Here is a 16,782-nt window from a genome sequence, read left to right on the forward strand (position 1 = left end):
GCGCAGCTCCGCCCCCGGTGCGGGCGGGCGCGGGAAGCGGCGGCGTGGGGGGTGAGTGAGCGAGCGAGCGGCGCGGGCGGGCACGGTGGCGGCTGTTCCCGGCGCTGTTCCCGGGATTCTCCCGCTCGCAGCCGCCTCCCCCGAGGGCTCTGTTCCCTTGGGGGGCCCTCAGGGGGGTGGCTGGGGGGGGGGGACGGCCGGAGGTCGGCGCGTGGCCCGGTGTGACGGCAGCGGAGGGAGGCTGTGTCCAGTTCTGGGCTCCTCAACGCAGGAAAGACAAGGAGAGGGTCCAGCGGAGGGAACAAAGGTGATGAGGGGTCTGGAGCGTCTCTCTGATGAGGAGAGACCCCTCACGATGAGGGAGCTGGGCCTGGTTAGGCTGGAGAAGAGAAGATTGAGAGAAGATCTCATTAATGTGCATAAATATCGGCAAGGGGTGTCAGAGGACGGGCCAGACCCTTTTCAGTGATGTTCAGCGACAGGACGAGGAGCACTGGCCGTAAAATGAAACCCAGAAAGTTCTGCCTCAACGTGAGGAAGAACTTTTTTCCGTGCAGAGTGGCGGAGCACTGAGCAGGCGGCCCGGGGAGTCGTGGAGCCTCCCTCTGTGAGGACATTCCTGTGTCACCTGCTCCAGGTCACCCTGCCTTGGCCGGGGTTGGACTGGAGGATTCCCCGGGACCCTCCCCGTCCCAGCGATTCTGTGTTTTAACGCCGAGCCTCTCATGCACCATCCCTGTCCCTGCCAGCCCCTCCCGGTCTTGCTCCTTCTGCATTCCCCTAATGCACAGCTCTGTCCGCACAGGAAAGGCTGGGAAGCGTGTTTATTTGGGATACCTGGGGTTTGAATGTTGTATCTCAGTGGTTCCTCGGCTGTGAGATACCAGGGATTTGTGTGGGACCCCCCAGAGGTGTTTGGGGTGATTAATTTGGGCCGGGGATGCTCCAAGTGCAGCAGGAGCACACGGCAGTGAGAGCTTTGGGGAAAATAAAAATGCAGGCTGGCAAGTCATCCCTGAAGGCTCCAAATGAGCTATTGGAGTTTTGCTACCTCTTACCCCAGCTTGTGTTGAGAAAAGAAGAAAGTCCACAGGAAAGCACATCAGGTGTGCAGGTGTTCTACAGGCCAGGTGTTTCCTATTTAGTTACAAGTCAGTGAAACACGTGGCAGCTTCTCAGAAAGGGTGGGAATGTTGCCCCTGGAATACATGATATGGTGAAATGGGGAGTTCTGATTTTTTTCATACTTGCTAAACAAGGCTGAATACCCATATGAGAAAAAGGGTGATCTGTTAATTTAGGCTTGTTAATAGTTAATGGTTTCTGGCTGTTCATGAAATTGTCAGAATGGGGGTAAGTTCAGTAAAGATAACTGAAAGTTAGTGAAAAGTAGCTCTTTTCCAGGTAATAGTTCTATTCTGTGTTTTTTGGTTAAAAATATTTTTGTTTTGAAAAGTTAAGTTTCAAAACTGTGTGACCCTTTGTAAAGACATCCCCCAAAGCAACAAAAACCCCAGTCCTTGACTGGGTTCTAAATTAAACCTGAGATAAGAAGCTATTGAGGGGTCAGACAATTGTACATGAGGTGAATAGTAGTGTGTAAATTCCTTCTGTCATGCTAATTATATACATATGCCAATGTATATACATACATGGGGTTCTGAGGGATGTTATTCTAAACTGTCCTTAAATTTGTTGCCCTTATTCTGGCTAATATGTGTGTGAATTATAAAAAACAGCTCTATTTTTGTAAGTATTACTGGGTTTTAGTATTTCTTAATAGTGATTTGTATTCAGTTCACTAAAGAATTTTAGAGACCTAAGGTCTGCTATGTGTGAAATTATAAATAACAAAACAAAAAGATGGAAAGTTTTAGGGCTGAATTTTAGTGTGGTTTTCATGTGGAATGTAACAGGTGCTTTCCTGTACTCCAGCTTTACAATCAGTTGTTTCATTAAGGTGCAGAGAGGTGGTACCTTCACATTCTTGATGACACTTTGATGTTGTTGGTGTTGTCATGTGTTTTCAGCTTGACCATGTGTGAGATAATTTTGTGGGAATCTGAAATGTTCTCACAGGATTTTGAAGAGACGCCACTCACTCTTATAAATTGGAACCTACAGTAATCTTTTTTTCTTTCTTTTCCTGTTTCTGTAGGGCCTGATAATTGGTGTTTGCTTTTCCTGCTGGATTCATCATGATTACTCCAGCTTTTGAACTGACCCAGGATCCGGATTTTCTTACTATAAAAATCAGAGTGCCTTATGCCAGAGCTTCAGAGTTTGACATTTATTTTGAGGGGGAAGATTTCAAATTTTATGCTAAGCCATACTTCCTCAGGCAAGTAGTGGAAAAATTTTTCAAAAATTGACCTTCATACTAGGAAATGAACTTAATTTTGGTCCCTTCAGAGTGTTCTTCATCTGCACCTTTTATTCTGTTGACTACAGACAGCGCAGTTCATGCGAAGATTTGGGGTTTTTTGGATCTGGCCTCTTTGTTCCTAGGCATTAAATCATGTTAAAGGGAGTTGAAAGAAATGCTCTTCTAAATTTACTGTACAATGGCTTTTTAATTGTAAGTGGCCAGACAGCTCTCTGGGTGTAAATTCTGCAGAGCATGTCTTTTCCTGGGAGGAATCCAGGGGGATTGAAGTGCATGGATTCCATTACTCTGAAAAGGAGTCACGTAGTTAAGGCCTTTGTGCTGCTTTTGGAATGTGCCTTACATTTTTATAGGCTGAGACATTAACTTGCAGAATTAGTCAGAGTGAGGCATGTCATTTTTTGCCTGCAGATTGACACTTCCTGGAAGAATTGTAGAGGATGGCAGAGAAAAAGCATCTTATAATGCAGATGAAGGTATTGGTTGATGTATTGGTATCTGTGTCACAGAAGATGTTGCTATTTCCAGTAATTTATACTTAAAAGCAATAAAGCCGTAAATTTGTTGCTTGCAGAACTTTTATTGCATGACTTAAGACAATAATGAGATCAGTGAATGTAGCTTCTGTGGATTGTTTGGTAGAAGGATTAAAAATTAAATAAAGCTTGTATTCTTCTGTTGGTTTGTGTTTATACAGTGTATGTCAGGAGACTCTAAGTAGTTAAATATTCTCTTTCGTGTTTTGTCATTAAAATCTTGAATTGTTATGAAATAAGGTTAAAAACATGCACAGGGATCAATGCGTAATAGAACACTACCTGCAAGTGTCCTACTTCCTCTGAGCCTTTCTCATTGGAGGAAAAAGGCATGTTTTTGTTTGTCTTGAATATCTTAATGCAATAATTACATTCTGACTTTTTTTAAGGTACTTTTACAATTCAGTTACCCAAGGAGAATCCTGGCCAATATTTTGAGAGGCTGGACATGCTGACATCTCTTCTAGCACCAAAGAAATCAAGATCAGCAAAACCTTTGGTAGAAGAGATGGGTATGACAAAATCAATCTTGTTTATGCAAGATGATACATGTGTGTAATGAAACAGTTGTAGACCTGTAGAGTGATGTATGTAGAAAAGTACAATGTTTCTATTACTGACCAGTCCAAGGTATGAGAAAGGTGTGAATAAATCAAAGTATGGATAAGAGTGGAAATAAATATGTAGTAGATGATACGCATATCAACTTTATAGGTTTAGTTATTTTTAAATTTTTCCAAAATGTGCTTTAAAAATATGCTAATGCTCTGTAGGTCTTTGTACCCCTCTAGTGGCTGTAGAACACACACACAGTTGAATCTTCTACTTTCTACAAACTACAACTGGACTTTTAGCTCAAATGAGAAGCTAATTAAAGCCACAGATTCTAGTGCAGGTCTTGCTTAACACCAGTATTTAACAGACAAAAATGTTTGGGTATCTCTGTTTAATTTTTTAATACTTGCCTTAAATTATTGATAACATCACTTAAGTTCTGTCAGGGTTCTCCTAGCATCAAATGCTGATCTAGTTGAAATCAGTGGAACAGGTATTTCGGTCTGAGGGAGTGCACTTAAAATTTAGTGTTCCTGATGTTCATTTTTGAAAACTGGGGAGTTTGAAGCAGGACCTGTGGGTTACAGATCTGTATGACCCAGTGTTGAGTAAAATTTCTTAAGAGATGGAGTAAAATGAGGGAGGTTTATTGTGCTACCAGTTTTACCTTTCTAGGAAATAATATATATTTTTTTGTGTAATAATTTTCTTTCTCTGACCATGGCATAGCTACAGCTGCTTCTGCTGAGCTATCTGAGGACAATGAGGAAGAATTTGACTGGGAAGTGGAACAGATTCCTTATGAAGAAAGCACTCCACCACTGCAGCACCCCTATGGATTTGGGAATTTGCGCTCAGGGGTGTTCCAGAGGCTGCAGGTAGATGCATTTTTGTCTTTTCCTGTCTTAAAAGTCCCGGGTAGGCTTCCTGGCTCACAAGACAACTTTTGAAAAGTGCAACTCAGTTATGTGACTCTAACTCATTATTGTATGAACTGTAGTAGTCACAGGTTTTGGAGCAGGATTGCTGTTTATGGGGAAGGTATTTACATTCTATTAGGACATATATGTTGGTTTATTGCCATGAAATTTGTGAAGAAATACATTTCCCATCAGCATTAATGGGATGGGAAATAACTACTTAATGATGTTTAAAAGGGCACTGCAATTGCCTCTTAATTAATGTACAGCCACTTCGGAGAGTGAGAGTATTCTCAAAAGTCACAAGAATGGTGTTTGATTCTTGTCTTTGTTGGGGTTCTGTGCCTTTGTTAAACATTGCAAATTCATCTTAATACAAAATAACCTCCCTGCCTTATGATAAAATGGTCTGAATAGACTTGATAATATCATGAATTCTAAGGAGCTTCAAATAATTGCATTTCCTTGGAATTTTGATGTTTTATTTGCACAACGGAGCCTGAATTTGGAAGACTTGAAAGGGAGGTTGAAGCTTTTCTAGGGATTTCAGTGCAATAGTGATAAGCATCCTTCTTAAATTCTTACTAAATAAATCTTGTGTGTCATACCAGTGGCTTGGTCCTATAATTTTGTTCCCATTTGCAGGATGAGCTCAGTGATGTCATTGACATTAAGGATCCAGACCAAACTCCTGCAGAGGAACGTAGGAGGAAACGTTTGGCGGCTGAGGCTGCCAAGTTTGAGCCTGATCATTACCTGTGAGTACTGATTGACTTCATCTGGCCAAGTACCTCTGAAACACATTCCCTTTTCCTTTTTACAAATGATTGGATTTAAGATCACTTTTGGAAAGAATAGCTTTACTTTTGGGCTGGTTTAGTCTCATGGGAGCAGGCTATAATGGGTGTTCTTAGTGTGACACTGACACAGAGCATTGCTCATCTGTTTTGGGGTTACTCAACTGTTTAATTACTGCTTAAGTCTGTGTGCAAAGGGGGACTGCTGTCAGCTGTTTGCAGAGCATTGTTTCATAGTTAATGTCTTCAGCAGCTGAGCAGCCACTCCCTGCCAGCATTTTGGGTTGACAAAGTCAGAACTTTGTTTTCCTGTTGTGAAACAAGGACTAATGAGCCATCCTGGTCTAGGAGGAGAGAATTTGAGTTTTGAAGTTACAAAGATTTTTGTCTTGGCCACTTTGTTTTTTGCCTTCGCCACATGTAACCTGTTTTAGAGCAGAATGAGGAAAATGTCCAAGACTTTGTGTTTCTTTTGTGCTTCATTCCATGTGGTGAGGTGAAAATGATTCTTTATGCCTTTCAGGTTGGAGTATTTCAGGTCAAATTAGATTCAGATTAGTAAAATAAATGAAAGCCATGAGATTAGTAATGTAGATTGATTCCTGCAAGATGGGTTTGGTGGGAGAAGAGGGTAGTCCCCAATAGGGAGAATTAGCACTGTGGTGTGTTTTGTTGGAGACAGGAAGGCTTAACCTATTTTGAGTTTTTCAGAAAGTAGCTTTGCAAACCTGGAATTTTTCCTCAGTTGGATGTTTCAGAGGCAGCCTCATGTCTTCCTGTAACACACAGAAAACAGAAGAGCTTTCTTGAACTACATTTCACTAGAACTGAAGTAGTTCCTAACCTCTAATGAGATGCAAGTTGCAGTAATTTTAAGTTTCCATTTTAGACTCTGTGTTCTGGCCTGGTAGAGCTACACTATTTAGTTTAATGGCTCTGTCTTGGTTGTTTCAGAACAGATGATACCAGCCTTTCTTCAACAAAAATTGTTTCCTGAGGAGAACTGAAGCTCTGGTAGAAATGGGGGCAAACAACTGTTCTGGTGGCTTTGAGGAAAATGTACCCTAGCTGATATCTCTAAGTTGCTTTGACACTGAAGAGAGGCAACAAAAAAAATCTGTCAGTGTAAGAGTGAAGCAAATTGCATTCTGTGTTCAGGTTTTGTGTGGTGGTTAAGAAGGTATTAAGAAATTTCCTGGTGGTTTTTATTTTTTTCAATTCTCAGTAGTTATACCATTGTTTGGCTTGAAGAACAAACTCAAATGGTAAGAAGAGGCTTAGGATAAATCCTCCCAGAATTATTAGATTGAAATTTTTACCACAGTGGCTTTGTGCTGAGATGGACGTGATCTCTCTTCCAGAATTCATGTACAACTCTCCTTTTTCCACCTTGCTGCCACATGTCCTTGCTTACCTTAAAGTAAGGTAAGCCCATCCAGGCTTCTCCTTCACCCTTCAGCTGCACAACTTCCTCCCCACAAATTCCCTGGGTCTTAAGCAGGAGAGCTACTCAGTAAAATCATGTGATTTGTGTGAGAAGCCTTTGGAGTGTTTTCCTTTAGCTACATTCAGAATAAATGGGGTTGGTTCAGTTTCATGTGATGCTGCAAGCTCATCAGTTTCCTGAGCTTCTGGGTGGCTCAGGGAAGGTGGAGGAAGTAAGGAGGGAATACTGAAAGATAGAGAATATTGGGGGTTTTTTTTAATAATTATTATTCTCTGCTTTAAAGTCAAAGAACATATTTCTAACATGGAAAATAACCTGGAGCCAAGTGAGATGTATTTTATGGATATGTTAATATGTATCCACATATAATATGAATTGAAATAAATAGCATATGAAAGTTCTTTTTATTTTTCCTAGAGCTGATTTTTTTGAAGATGAAGCTATTAAGCATCTTTTAAAGTACAAACCCTGGTGGATTGATGCTCATAAAAAGATGACAGCCTTGCAGGGAGAAAGTCATCAGGAACATGACAGTCCTGCATTTGGTGAGAATATACATATATATGCATATATATACGCACACATCTGCTGCTTGAATGATAATTGCTGTGGTGCCATGTTACAGGTTATTGTTCTTAAAGGAAATGTATTACTCTACTACATTTATTATTTATTACTTTATTACATTACTTTATGGATCTCAGAGACTTTTCAAAGAAAACTCTTTGTGTCCATTTAGAAACCTAAAGGCATGTTTCCAGGGTGAGTCAGTGACCTTGTTGGGAGCACTCTTAACAGATAACTGAGGCTGCCTCCCTGCACACAGTGATTGCAGAGAGCACTACAAGTTACCATTGTGCATTTTCTTCTATTGTTCTTTGTTCATTTCCTATGTAGTATGAAAATCTGATATTACTAAAGTAGATGATGATAATCCCTTCACCAGAGGTTCTCAGTACACTGATAATACTTGCACTTCCACATTTTCTCTGGGAGAACAATAGAATTTGGGTAGATGTTGTGTATTTTACTGTGAATGTAATCTGATCTTCATTCCTGGTCTCTTTTCAGCCTCTGAAGCCAAAATTGTTAATTATGTCCATCATAAACACTTGATTTAAAAAGCACTGGACAAAGGTACAAGAGGCTTGAAAACACAATAACGAGGGGTTCCTTTGTTTGTTTTTATCCATTCACTCCTTCGTAAATGAAACACTGCTCTGTTTGCTTGGTTGAGGAATATAATTAAAGTGAAGAGCTGCTGGATGATTTTATTGATAAGGAGTGTTTCTCTTCCAAATTGAGGTAGTGAGGAAAAACATGTATATTGTTGGGTCTTAGAGGCACCAACAAACTCCTCAAAAGCCTGGCAAGCCTGCTAATGAAAATTACACAGAAAAAGGATCATCTTTTCTCCAAACCATTTCTTATAACATATTTAATAAGAATGATCCAAAAAATGTCACCTTCGTGGGGCTGAGTGGAGAGGCTCATGCAGCTTTTTGAATCTTGAAGAAATTTAAGTAACATAAGAGGCAATCTGGAGTTCGGTGATGTTAATGGCAACAACCCACCCTTTCCCTTGGAAAGACCTCAGTTTTGGTAACAACTGTGCTATTTGAATAAGTGACTGAAATCAGTGGAGGTTCCTAAACCTGAGTGAGCTGTGGTGAAGGAAACCACCATGAGAGGGAGTGCAGGTTCTACTTGAAGGTCTCCTGTGAATGGGAATACAGAAGGGCAGGATGTGGCTCCAGGCTGTTCCACCTGGAATCTGATCATCAGCAGGATGCATCCCCTGTGGTTTTATATTGCTTTATCCAGCCAAAGGAATGGTGCAGTTAATCAGGAATTCCTGTCTGTCCCGTGTGAAGGAAGGATTTGTTCTTGATTAAAGATGTGCTGCTCCTCAAGTTAAACATGTAAAAGTGACACCTAAAAATCAGCAGATTCTTTAAAAGTTTATTTTCTTATTCAGAAACACTGAATGAATGGAATTATTTTTTTTCTTCCTTTTCCTGACTTACATTTATGTCTTTTCAGTTGTTATCTTCATTGGTTTCTTAGAGCCAAAAACTTGATTACTTTTGTCTTTATAATGTCTTTGGCTGCAAGGAGCAATTAGAAGTACAGATGGCCTTTTTTATTTTTTGCATGACATTGCAATTAACTGAAGATTTTCTTTGGTTGATTGCTGCTCTTATATTTATCCCTGGTTATTTTCTCTTTTGTTTTTACATCATCAGGTGCTTCTAATGTCTCATTACCAAATTTTTTCTCTTTTTGGTTCATCTCATTAACATTTAGAGTTTTCATCTCTCTTCTGTCCTTACTTTGAATCTATTTTTATTTGACCTTTTTACTTTTTCTCCAGCTTGTGTGCATAGTTCGTGTATATTGCCTTTTTAAAAAATCTTTTCTTATCCTAAGTGTTTCTTCTTTCTTTTGTCCTTTTTGTACATCTCGCTGTGCATTCTTTTCCAGCCCTTTTTGTTCACACTTAAAATGTCTTAATTCAAGTCAAGTAATACTCCATAAAGCCTTACTAATTACACAGCCTTTCCCATGAGGGGATAAAATTTTTGGAAACCTTGCCTTCTGCTGCTGCTGAAGTTTACATGAGTATCTTGCTTCTACAGATTCCAGATGAAAGGGTTTGTATTTTCTAACAGTCACATTCAGCTTGGTTAAAAGTTCATTTTTATTCTACTTCCAATTGCACAACTGTAAAAAACTCCTCTTTAGGCAACACAATAATCTTCAAAGGCTCAGGCTGGCATATGTATTTAATCTAACATTTATATGCTCCAAGGATATCTTATTTTGTTCGGGGTAACCTCTCATGCTTTCAGTGACTGTTTTCTTTCTCATTTCTTTATAGAAAGAGAAGCAATTTCCTTTTAAAGTTCCACCTTTCAGTAAGGCTCAGCTCAAATGTATGCCATTACTGCTAGATTCATAAGTTTAAGATGGATTACTTTTCTTTTTTTATCAAATTTCTGCAATTGTGCTGTCTACCTGCTTTGCTCAGTTTTCAGGGCTTTGCATCATGTGTTCCTTCCTGGCACTGCTCTGCTGCAGAGCAGGTTTTTGTTACATGAGGAAATTCTGCATTTTATTCATGCAAAACTCTTAATGATCAGTCTCCACTGTAAAATATCTCACGTTTTAAAAGGCAAGAGCAGTAGGAAGAAAGAATGATGTATGGTGTTGATGTGTTTGCAGGAACTGTGGATTTCTTAAGGAATAGTAAGGAAAACGAATATAAAGGAAAGTGTGAGACCCAGGAAAGGCTGTCCAAGTCCAGTGATTCTGTGGAGAATGCCTGGAGGAAGAAGGTCAGAAGTGATGTGGAGGAAATGTGCTGGAAATGTTGATTTGAGAAGTGGAGGTGGAGGCTTGACAGTGAAGAAAAGATAAGTGGAGGAGATAAAATTTGGATGAAAGAATTGCAAAGACAGGAGAGGGATGAACAAACCAAACCGTAGTTAGCATGAATATGGGTGTGCTGAGGGGACGATTTGTGTTTTTAGGACTTTTAGCTCACTTCCTGAAAAACTGAGGCTCTTCTGATCACAGTCTACCAGACAGAGCTTTAGGGAGTGTCAAAGGTGGTCACAATCTGCAGCTTTCCAAAAATGGCTCCATGTACATGGAGAAGAGCTTTCACTGAATCTTCAGTGCTACCTTTTGAGGGCCAGAGTCTGTACAGGAAAGAGGAAGTGGGAAGTTCCACTAACCTCTCATTCCTCTGCAGGCTGCACCAAATTCAAGCAATTTAACAGAAAATCAGCTTTATTATTTCAGTTACTTGTTTAAGTTTACATTATTATTGAGTATTTTTAAGGCAGCCCTGGGGAAAATGCTGACTCTGCACAAAGGCTTTGGGCAACTGCAGTCAGAGTAGTGCTGCCTTTCATCTTGTAATGGCTTAGGAAGAGCTTGAAGAGAGACTTGTTTGCTACTGATTAATATCAATAACTGACTTTATTCTGACTAATCTGCTCCTTTAGCTGGTGTTGCTGATTCCTTAACCTGTAGGGATAGAAGCACACATTTAAAAACCTTAGAATTGAAACACACTAGTTTAAAGAAAAAAAAAAAGAGAAGAAAGGTCAGTTCTGCTCAGTTCTCTCCCTTTGGGAGAGCTGGGGGGTTCAAGACTTGGCTTGAGAGGGCCATAAACTGAGGCTCTGCTCTCATCAGGAGATTATCAGAGGTACTTCCTGACCTGTACTTTCCTGACTGACCACTGAGTCAGCTCTCTGTGTGGGTCCAGCACATTTTATCTAAGTGCTCCTAACACATTTAGAACTGGAAGTGTCATAGTAGTCTCGAGATACAGATCTCACAGTGATTTAAGTGGTGTTATCACAGTGTAAAATACCAGTAGGGCTGTAACAAAACACCCTCTGGCTGTCAGACCTCATCCTCCCCTCAGAGATTAAACTCTGCTTCACTGACACTCTGCTACTGAAGGACAATTTGAAGTATCTTCTTTTTTAACATGAGGAATGACCAGCTTAAAACAAGTAAAAGAGGTGATTAAAATGTAAAGGTAATGTCTGCAGTCTCATCTGTCAGTAACTTTGTGAGATGAATTTGTCTGATTCCTTTAGATGTGGATCTATTAGCACACAATTATACTCTGGCATGGTTTTGCCATTGGCAAATACACAAAACAATTTTAAATCAAAGTTACAAAAAACTTGCCAATTTAGCTTACTTGATAAGTAGCAGCAAGTGCTGCTTTGCATTAGATTAATACTGATTGTGGTACAGATTGTTAGCTACAATTTGGCAGTGTAAGTGTACAAAAGTGTACAGGCTTAGTACAGCAGAAAATGTAATTACAATTTTAATTGTTCTGATAATTTCACACCATGTACTTGGAAGTTTTGAACTGGGAAAACAAAGTAGGTGGTGGTTTGGACATGTTAATTATGAGTTTCAGGCCTGGATAATTAATTGTTCAAAAACTTCAGGCAATGGGTAGATGTTTTGTTCTAACATTGAAGTATTTTCTCCAGACAAAGATATTTTATTTAGATATTTTTATTTAGAACACCTGGCACTTTGCAGCAACTTAATGAACATCTTGTAACATTTACCTTTGGGAATGGTCTAGTGTACATCTTACTTGCTGTTATTTAGTAGACTTGGAATTCCTGTGTTTATGGTCCAGTTGTAGATGTTATGATGCTTCAGAGTTTGAATTTTAGAGGAAGGAAACTTCACTGCTATGTTTTATGAATTTCACTTGGAGTTTCTTTGCTTGCTGTTTAAAAGTGGAGTGTGGCTCACATTTTCATTGGAGAATCAACTTATAAAGAAATTTACTGATAGAGATAGATCATCTATAGTTGTGATTCAAGGGATGGTACTGAACTGCTTTGCATGAACAGAAAACCAGAGTTAGAACTACCCTATCTTTCTAAATTGTCACTTGCCTCTGGATTTTTATCCCATACAATGTGGGCTTAAGAATCCTCATTTTACTCAGATCCTGATTGTGCATTTATCTCTGTATAAGATATCCAGGCATCCACAGAAATCCTTAGCATCTGGAGAGGTTCAAAATCATCAGTGTGTACATGCAGTGCTGGAGCTTGACATTGAAAGGAATACACCAGAGCTTAATAAAAGTTAAAGAGGAAAGTAAGAGAGACTTAGGCTTTTACTTGAGTGATGGGTGACTTGTGATTAGTTACATGCTCCTTTTTAAAGACACTGTTGAAGTAGTATTACCACCTATTAAAGTGAATGTGCCAGCTTTAAATTCATAATCAATTATCCTTTTACTTTTTATAGTTGTCTTCTCGGAGGAAGAGAGAGAGCAGATGAGAAAGTTCACAAATAAATCTTACCTTCTGGATAAAAGAAGCCGTCACCATGTATATCTTGGATTAATTGATATTCTTCTGGCATATTGCTATGAGATCTGTGTCAATGAAGGGGACAAGAATGTAAGTTTAAAGAAGTAAAAAATAATAATATATTTTAGGAACCTAGTGCTGGACCCTGCACTGCCATTTAAGAAACTTACCTTTTAAAGCGAACTTACTTCCAGGCATCAAAAATACATGATGAAGTTCAAATGAAAGACTCTCCATCTCTAGACTTCATGCACGTGGGGTTTAGTAGGATTTCTGAATACTTGTGTTCTTCTACAGCAGCATTGTAATAGGAGAGATGTGGAGTTGCAGGAGATTCCAGACAATTCTCTGTATTTCTGATTTGTGTGTCTTGATTTATTCAAATGCAAATTTAACAAGATAATTGTTCTTTTTTGTTCTGTGTGGATCCCTTGCCCTCTTGGAAATGGAATTGCTTCCCAGATACAACTTTGTGCCTTGTATCTCCTGTGCTGTTATGAACCAAGGAGATGCCTTTTCAGTGCTTTTGATCAAAATATTGGAGCATGTAATCAAAACCATTCTGTCTTAATGAGACTGACATGCAGGGCATGGATTGTAGAATGACAAGCAAAATGTCCAGACCTGCTGATTGACCAGAATAATCTGGAATTGCTGTTGTGTTGCATGTTAGTGCTGCACAGAACTGCAACTCTGCCAGGAACACAGTTGTACAATTCTTTATTGGTTTTGCAGTAACTCTATGGTGTATGTGGAAAACACACTGGGGTTTTTTCCCCTTGCCCCTACCTTTTTTTTTTATTCCTATTTAACAGGAAAACCAAGACATTTGGGCCACACAAATCTTCACTAGAGCCAGGATTATAGATCGAGGTTTTCTGGCTTTTTGCCCCAATCATCCCACTAGACCACACTTCCACTCAAATACTATGAATCTGTCACATATTAAGAATAATGACATTTTACATGTAGTGCTGGCTTTAGGACCCTCTCTGAAAGCCAAAAGTCTTGAGCTGTTTTCATGAGACAAGGTATTTGAGCTTGCTTTTGTTGATTGAAGTGTCTGTTGCTTTGTGCAAATGGACTGAATTCCACTAAAGTACCATTTCTCAGTGTATTGCTGTTCCATTTTAAAGATTTTGTGCATGGGCTGCATCTTCCCACTATGGAAACCAACTCAGTTACTCAACATCTGCATTGCAATATAATTTTTAATGCTGTCCTGTGGCCATTTCAATGCACATAATGTAATGACTGCTTCTTATTCACGAAGGTTCTTAAATTGCTGCCAAAATGTTATCTTAAATGTTTGCCAGCAGTGTTGGATTAGATAATACTTGTTTTACTGTCCCCTCTGAAAATCAGGTTGAATCGTCTTGGAACATCAGGAAACTGAGTGCAACGTTGTGCTGGCTGGAGGTAAGGTAAAAGTAAAGTTTTGTGTTATATTTTTGCTGTATTACTTGAGGATTTTTTGGTATTTTATGTTGTTTCTGTGCCAAGTTTACTACTCTTTCAGTGTTGAAGATGAATTAAATGCATGTCCTGTTTTTGATGGTACCTGAAATTGATTTCTGGGCTTCAGAAATTAGTGGGCATGTGTTGTTTTACCTGCCCACTTCTTTTCACCCTTATACTTGGAATAATAAAGGTTGGAAAAGACCTTTAAGATCATCAGGTCCAACCATAACCAGCACCATCACCATGTTCACCATTAAACCACGTCCAAGGGCCTCATCCCTGTTTGTTTAGTTGCTGCTCACTCCTTGGAACCAACACAGGTTAGAGTAAACCCTGAATTCCACTCTCTCCACATTCACATTGTTCACTGAAAGCATCCAGGCCTGTGTAAAGAAACGGTTACAGCGTTGGAGGTGGAAAGGACTTGACCTGGCCTGAAATCCGTTAATTCCTAAAATGCAGGAAGGTGGAAAGGACTGTCCCAGCCTCAGTCCTGAAATGACTGAGCCAACTCTCACTTTGCAGGATCAAAACTGAAATTGGACAGGATTTTTGGGTCCAGTCCTTCAAACTTTTCCAGTAGTGGTGAATGTTATAGTCAGTTATAACTTGTCCTTTGACAACAGGTTTTATTTTGAGTTCTGCAGTAGCAGGTTACAAAGGAGTGCAGCTAAAATACCCTGCCTTAATTCACAAGTTTTTTTTGTTTTCCAGATCTATGTCCTAACATAGTGAAGGAGTTTTCTGCACGTGCTTACTGTGTGATAGAGCAGTTCTTGGTGCAGCCTGTGCCAACAGTGTATTTCACACCCAGAAAACTCACAATCCTGGCACCAAGCTGTTAATAACTATCTCTGTTAGACAAACCGTTAGGGCTGAGAGTTTTCATCACTCTGTAAAAAAAAAAAAAAAATTCCCTCAGCTCTGATTTGTTTGAGCTCACTGCCATTTTGCTGGCCATGGCATGTACACACCTTAGCCTCTAAATATTCAATCACAAACCATAAATGATTTAAATGCTTGCTGGTGATCCATTAAAATGAACAATGGGTTGAGGTAGTCACAGAATGCAAAGAAGTGCTGGCTGTCAGCATAGTGCTTTTATTAATTTTAATAGATTGAGAGGTCAAGATGAAATAGGTATTTTTTTTTTTTTATTAATTAATAAATGGAGTATTTTGTCTCGAAAAGTGAAAGCTGGAAAGGAAATGACTCTTAAGAAAGTCTTTAATAACTCCTTAATGCCTCTGGCCTGAGTAAATTAGAGGTGTTCCTCACTGATAAAGGAGGGCAATGAACTGTTCTCCCCAGGCAGGTATATTTATCCCTGTCTTGAATATCTAGAATTTCCATGAAAAGCAGAGTCGTGTATCATTTTTAAAGATCTTATATGTCCACATGTATTTGGTTAATATCATATGGATTTAATTTTTCTTTATTCTTAAAAGGGTTTTTATAGCTTCTCCTTAATATATATAATAATGTGGGGCAGATGTAATTTATTACTTTAATCTAAAGGATGGCAACATCTTGAGTTAGATGTTTTATTCCCATGTTCTTTTTTTAATCCCAAACCACTAAAATGTAAAAGACTTCTGTTATCTTGCCATGCAAACTAAATGTGCAGGGTCTCGTTTCTATTTAATATGTACATTTCCATATCTATTCAAATACAGATTTTTAGAGGCATAATAAATCAAAAGGTGCTTTTTTTCCCCCCCATTCTGCTGTGGCTTTTTTCCTTAAAGGAAAACAAACAAGCACACAGACTAATGCATATGTTTCACTGATACACACAGAGTTTCTCCAGCATCCACGATGTCCTGGTATCTTTTGGAAGAAGAGTGCTGTGCTATCCCCTGTACAGGCATTTTGAGCTGGTGACACGTTCCTTCAATGACACAGTCATGATTCTGCAGCTGGGTGAGTGTTTAGGGACTGCAGGCTGTACAAAACCGTCTTTGTATCTTGGGTTCTAGAAGTTACCTGCAACTTTTCTATTTAGCATGAGTTACTTCTTTGAAAAAAGCATTAGATTTATTTTTTGGACAGAAGGATCACTGAGAAGCAGTGCTTCAGTGGTTTATTTTAAATGCTTGGGAGTTGCAGGATTAAAAACCCACACAAATAGCAATATTAATCTTTACTACTGCCAAAAACTGTTGCTGATTGAAAATACCATTGACATTATAACAGTCAGGGAATGAAGTTTCGAGGGGAAGATGGATGCTGTCCCTCCTCACTTATCTCCACTGCCTTATGTTGCTGTTCATAAGTGTGAAAAAAGAAAATTCTGATATCAAAACTGCGGTGATACAATGCTGACAGCCTTTGGGGGTTTTTCTGAGGAGGGTAGTACATGAGAGGTAAGAAATTTGCTTTTCTTTTAATGTCATGGTGGAAAACGGTGTTGCAGTGAACATTCAGTGATCCAGTGAAATATTGCCTGACTGGGTAAGTTATTACCAGGATGTTTCAGTTTAGAAGTCAGTAGAGTTCTGTTCTTGTGTGTCAGAATACTGTTCCATTAAAAGGAGAGAATAACAGCAAAGTTCAGTTTATCTTTAGATGAATGCTCCTCCTTGAAAATGTGGAAAAACACACAGAAATCTGCGGGGAAAAATAATGTAAAATAGAAATATATGACTTAAACTTGCCTTCCAAATACACAGGATGAAAGCTGCTAGAATTTCATGGTGGTGTAAAATCAGATTATCATATCAAATGGCAGATACAGAGCTGGGGTTAAATTATATCCGCATTTTGAAATGGTCTGTGGAAAGAGGACTGGATTTCTGCGTCTA

General features: G+C 39.2%; 1 protein-coding gene across 2 annotated transcripts in view; it reads left to right on the forward strand.

Moving 5' to 3' along the window:
- The first annotated feature begins 5 nt into the window (after window positions 1-5).
- Window positions 6-16,782, forward strand: part of SHQ1 (SHQ1, H/ACA ribonucleoprotein assembly factor) — a 39,624-nt gene continuing 22,847 nt past the window's right edge. Inside the window, exons 1-10 of one of the 2 annotated variants that reach the window (XM_048316140.1) lie at window positions 6-51; window positions 2,159-2,341; window positions 2,798-2,862; window positions 3,312-3,434; window positions 4,207-4,355; window positions 5,043-5,155; window positions 7,059-7,186; window positions 12,453-12,607; window positions 13,883-13,936; window positions 15,778-15,901. In XM_048316140.1, coding sequence (XP_048172097.1) covers window positions 2,199-2,341; window positions 2,798-2,862; window positions 3,312-3,434; window positions 4,207-4,355; window positions 5,043-5,155; window positions 7,059-7,186; window positions 12,453-12,607; window positions 13,883-13,936; window positions 15,778-15,901 — 1,054 coding nt within the window. In that variant the 5' untranslated portion in view covers window positions 6-51; window positions 2,159-2,198. Of the gene's footprint in view, window positions 52-195; window positions 308-2,158; window positions 2,342-2,797; window positions 2,863-3,311; window positions 3,435-4,206; window positions 4,356-5,042; window positions 5,156-7,058; window positions 7,187-12,452; window positions 12,608-13,882; window positions 13,937-15,777; window positions 15,902-16,782 lie in introns of those variants that run through there. The other variant, XM_048316139.1, reaches the window with a different exon arrangement.

Source organism: Corvus hawaiiensis, chromosome 11 (assembly GCF_020740725.1).
Source record: "Corvus hawaiiensis isolate bCorHaw1 chromosome 11, bCorHaw1.pri.cur, whole genome shotgun sequence".
In the NCBI taxonomy this organism is placed as follows: Eukaryota; Metazoa; Chordata; class Aves; order Passeriformes; family Corvidae; genus Corvus; species Corvus hawaiiensis.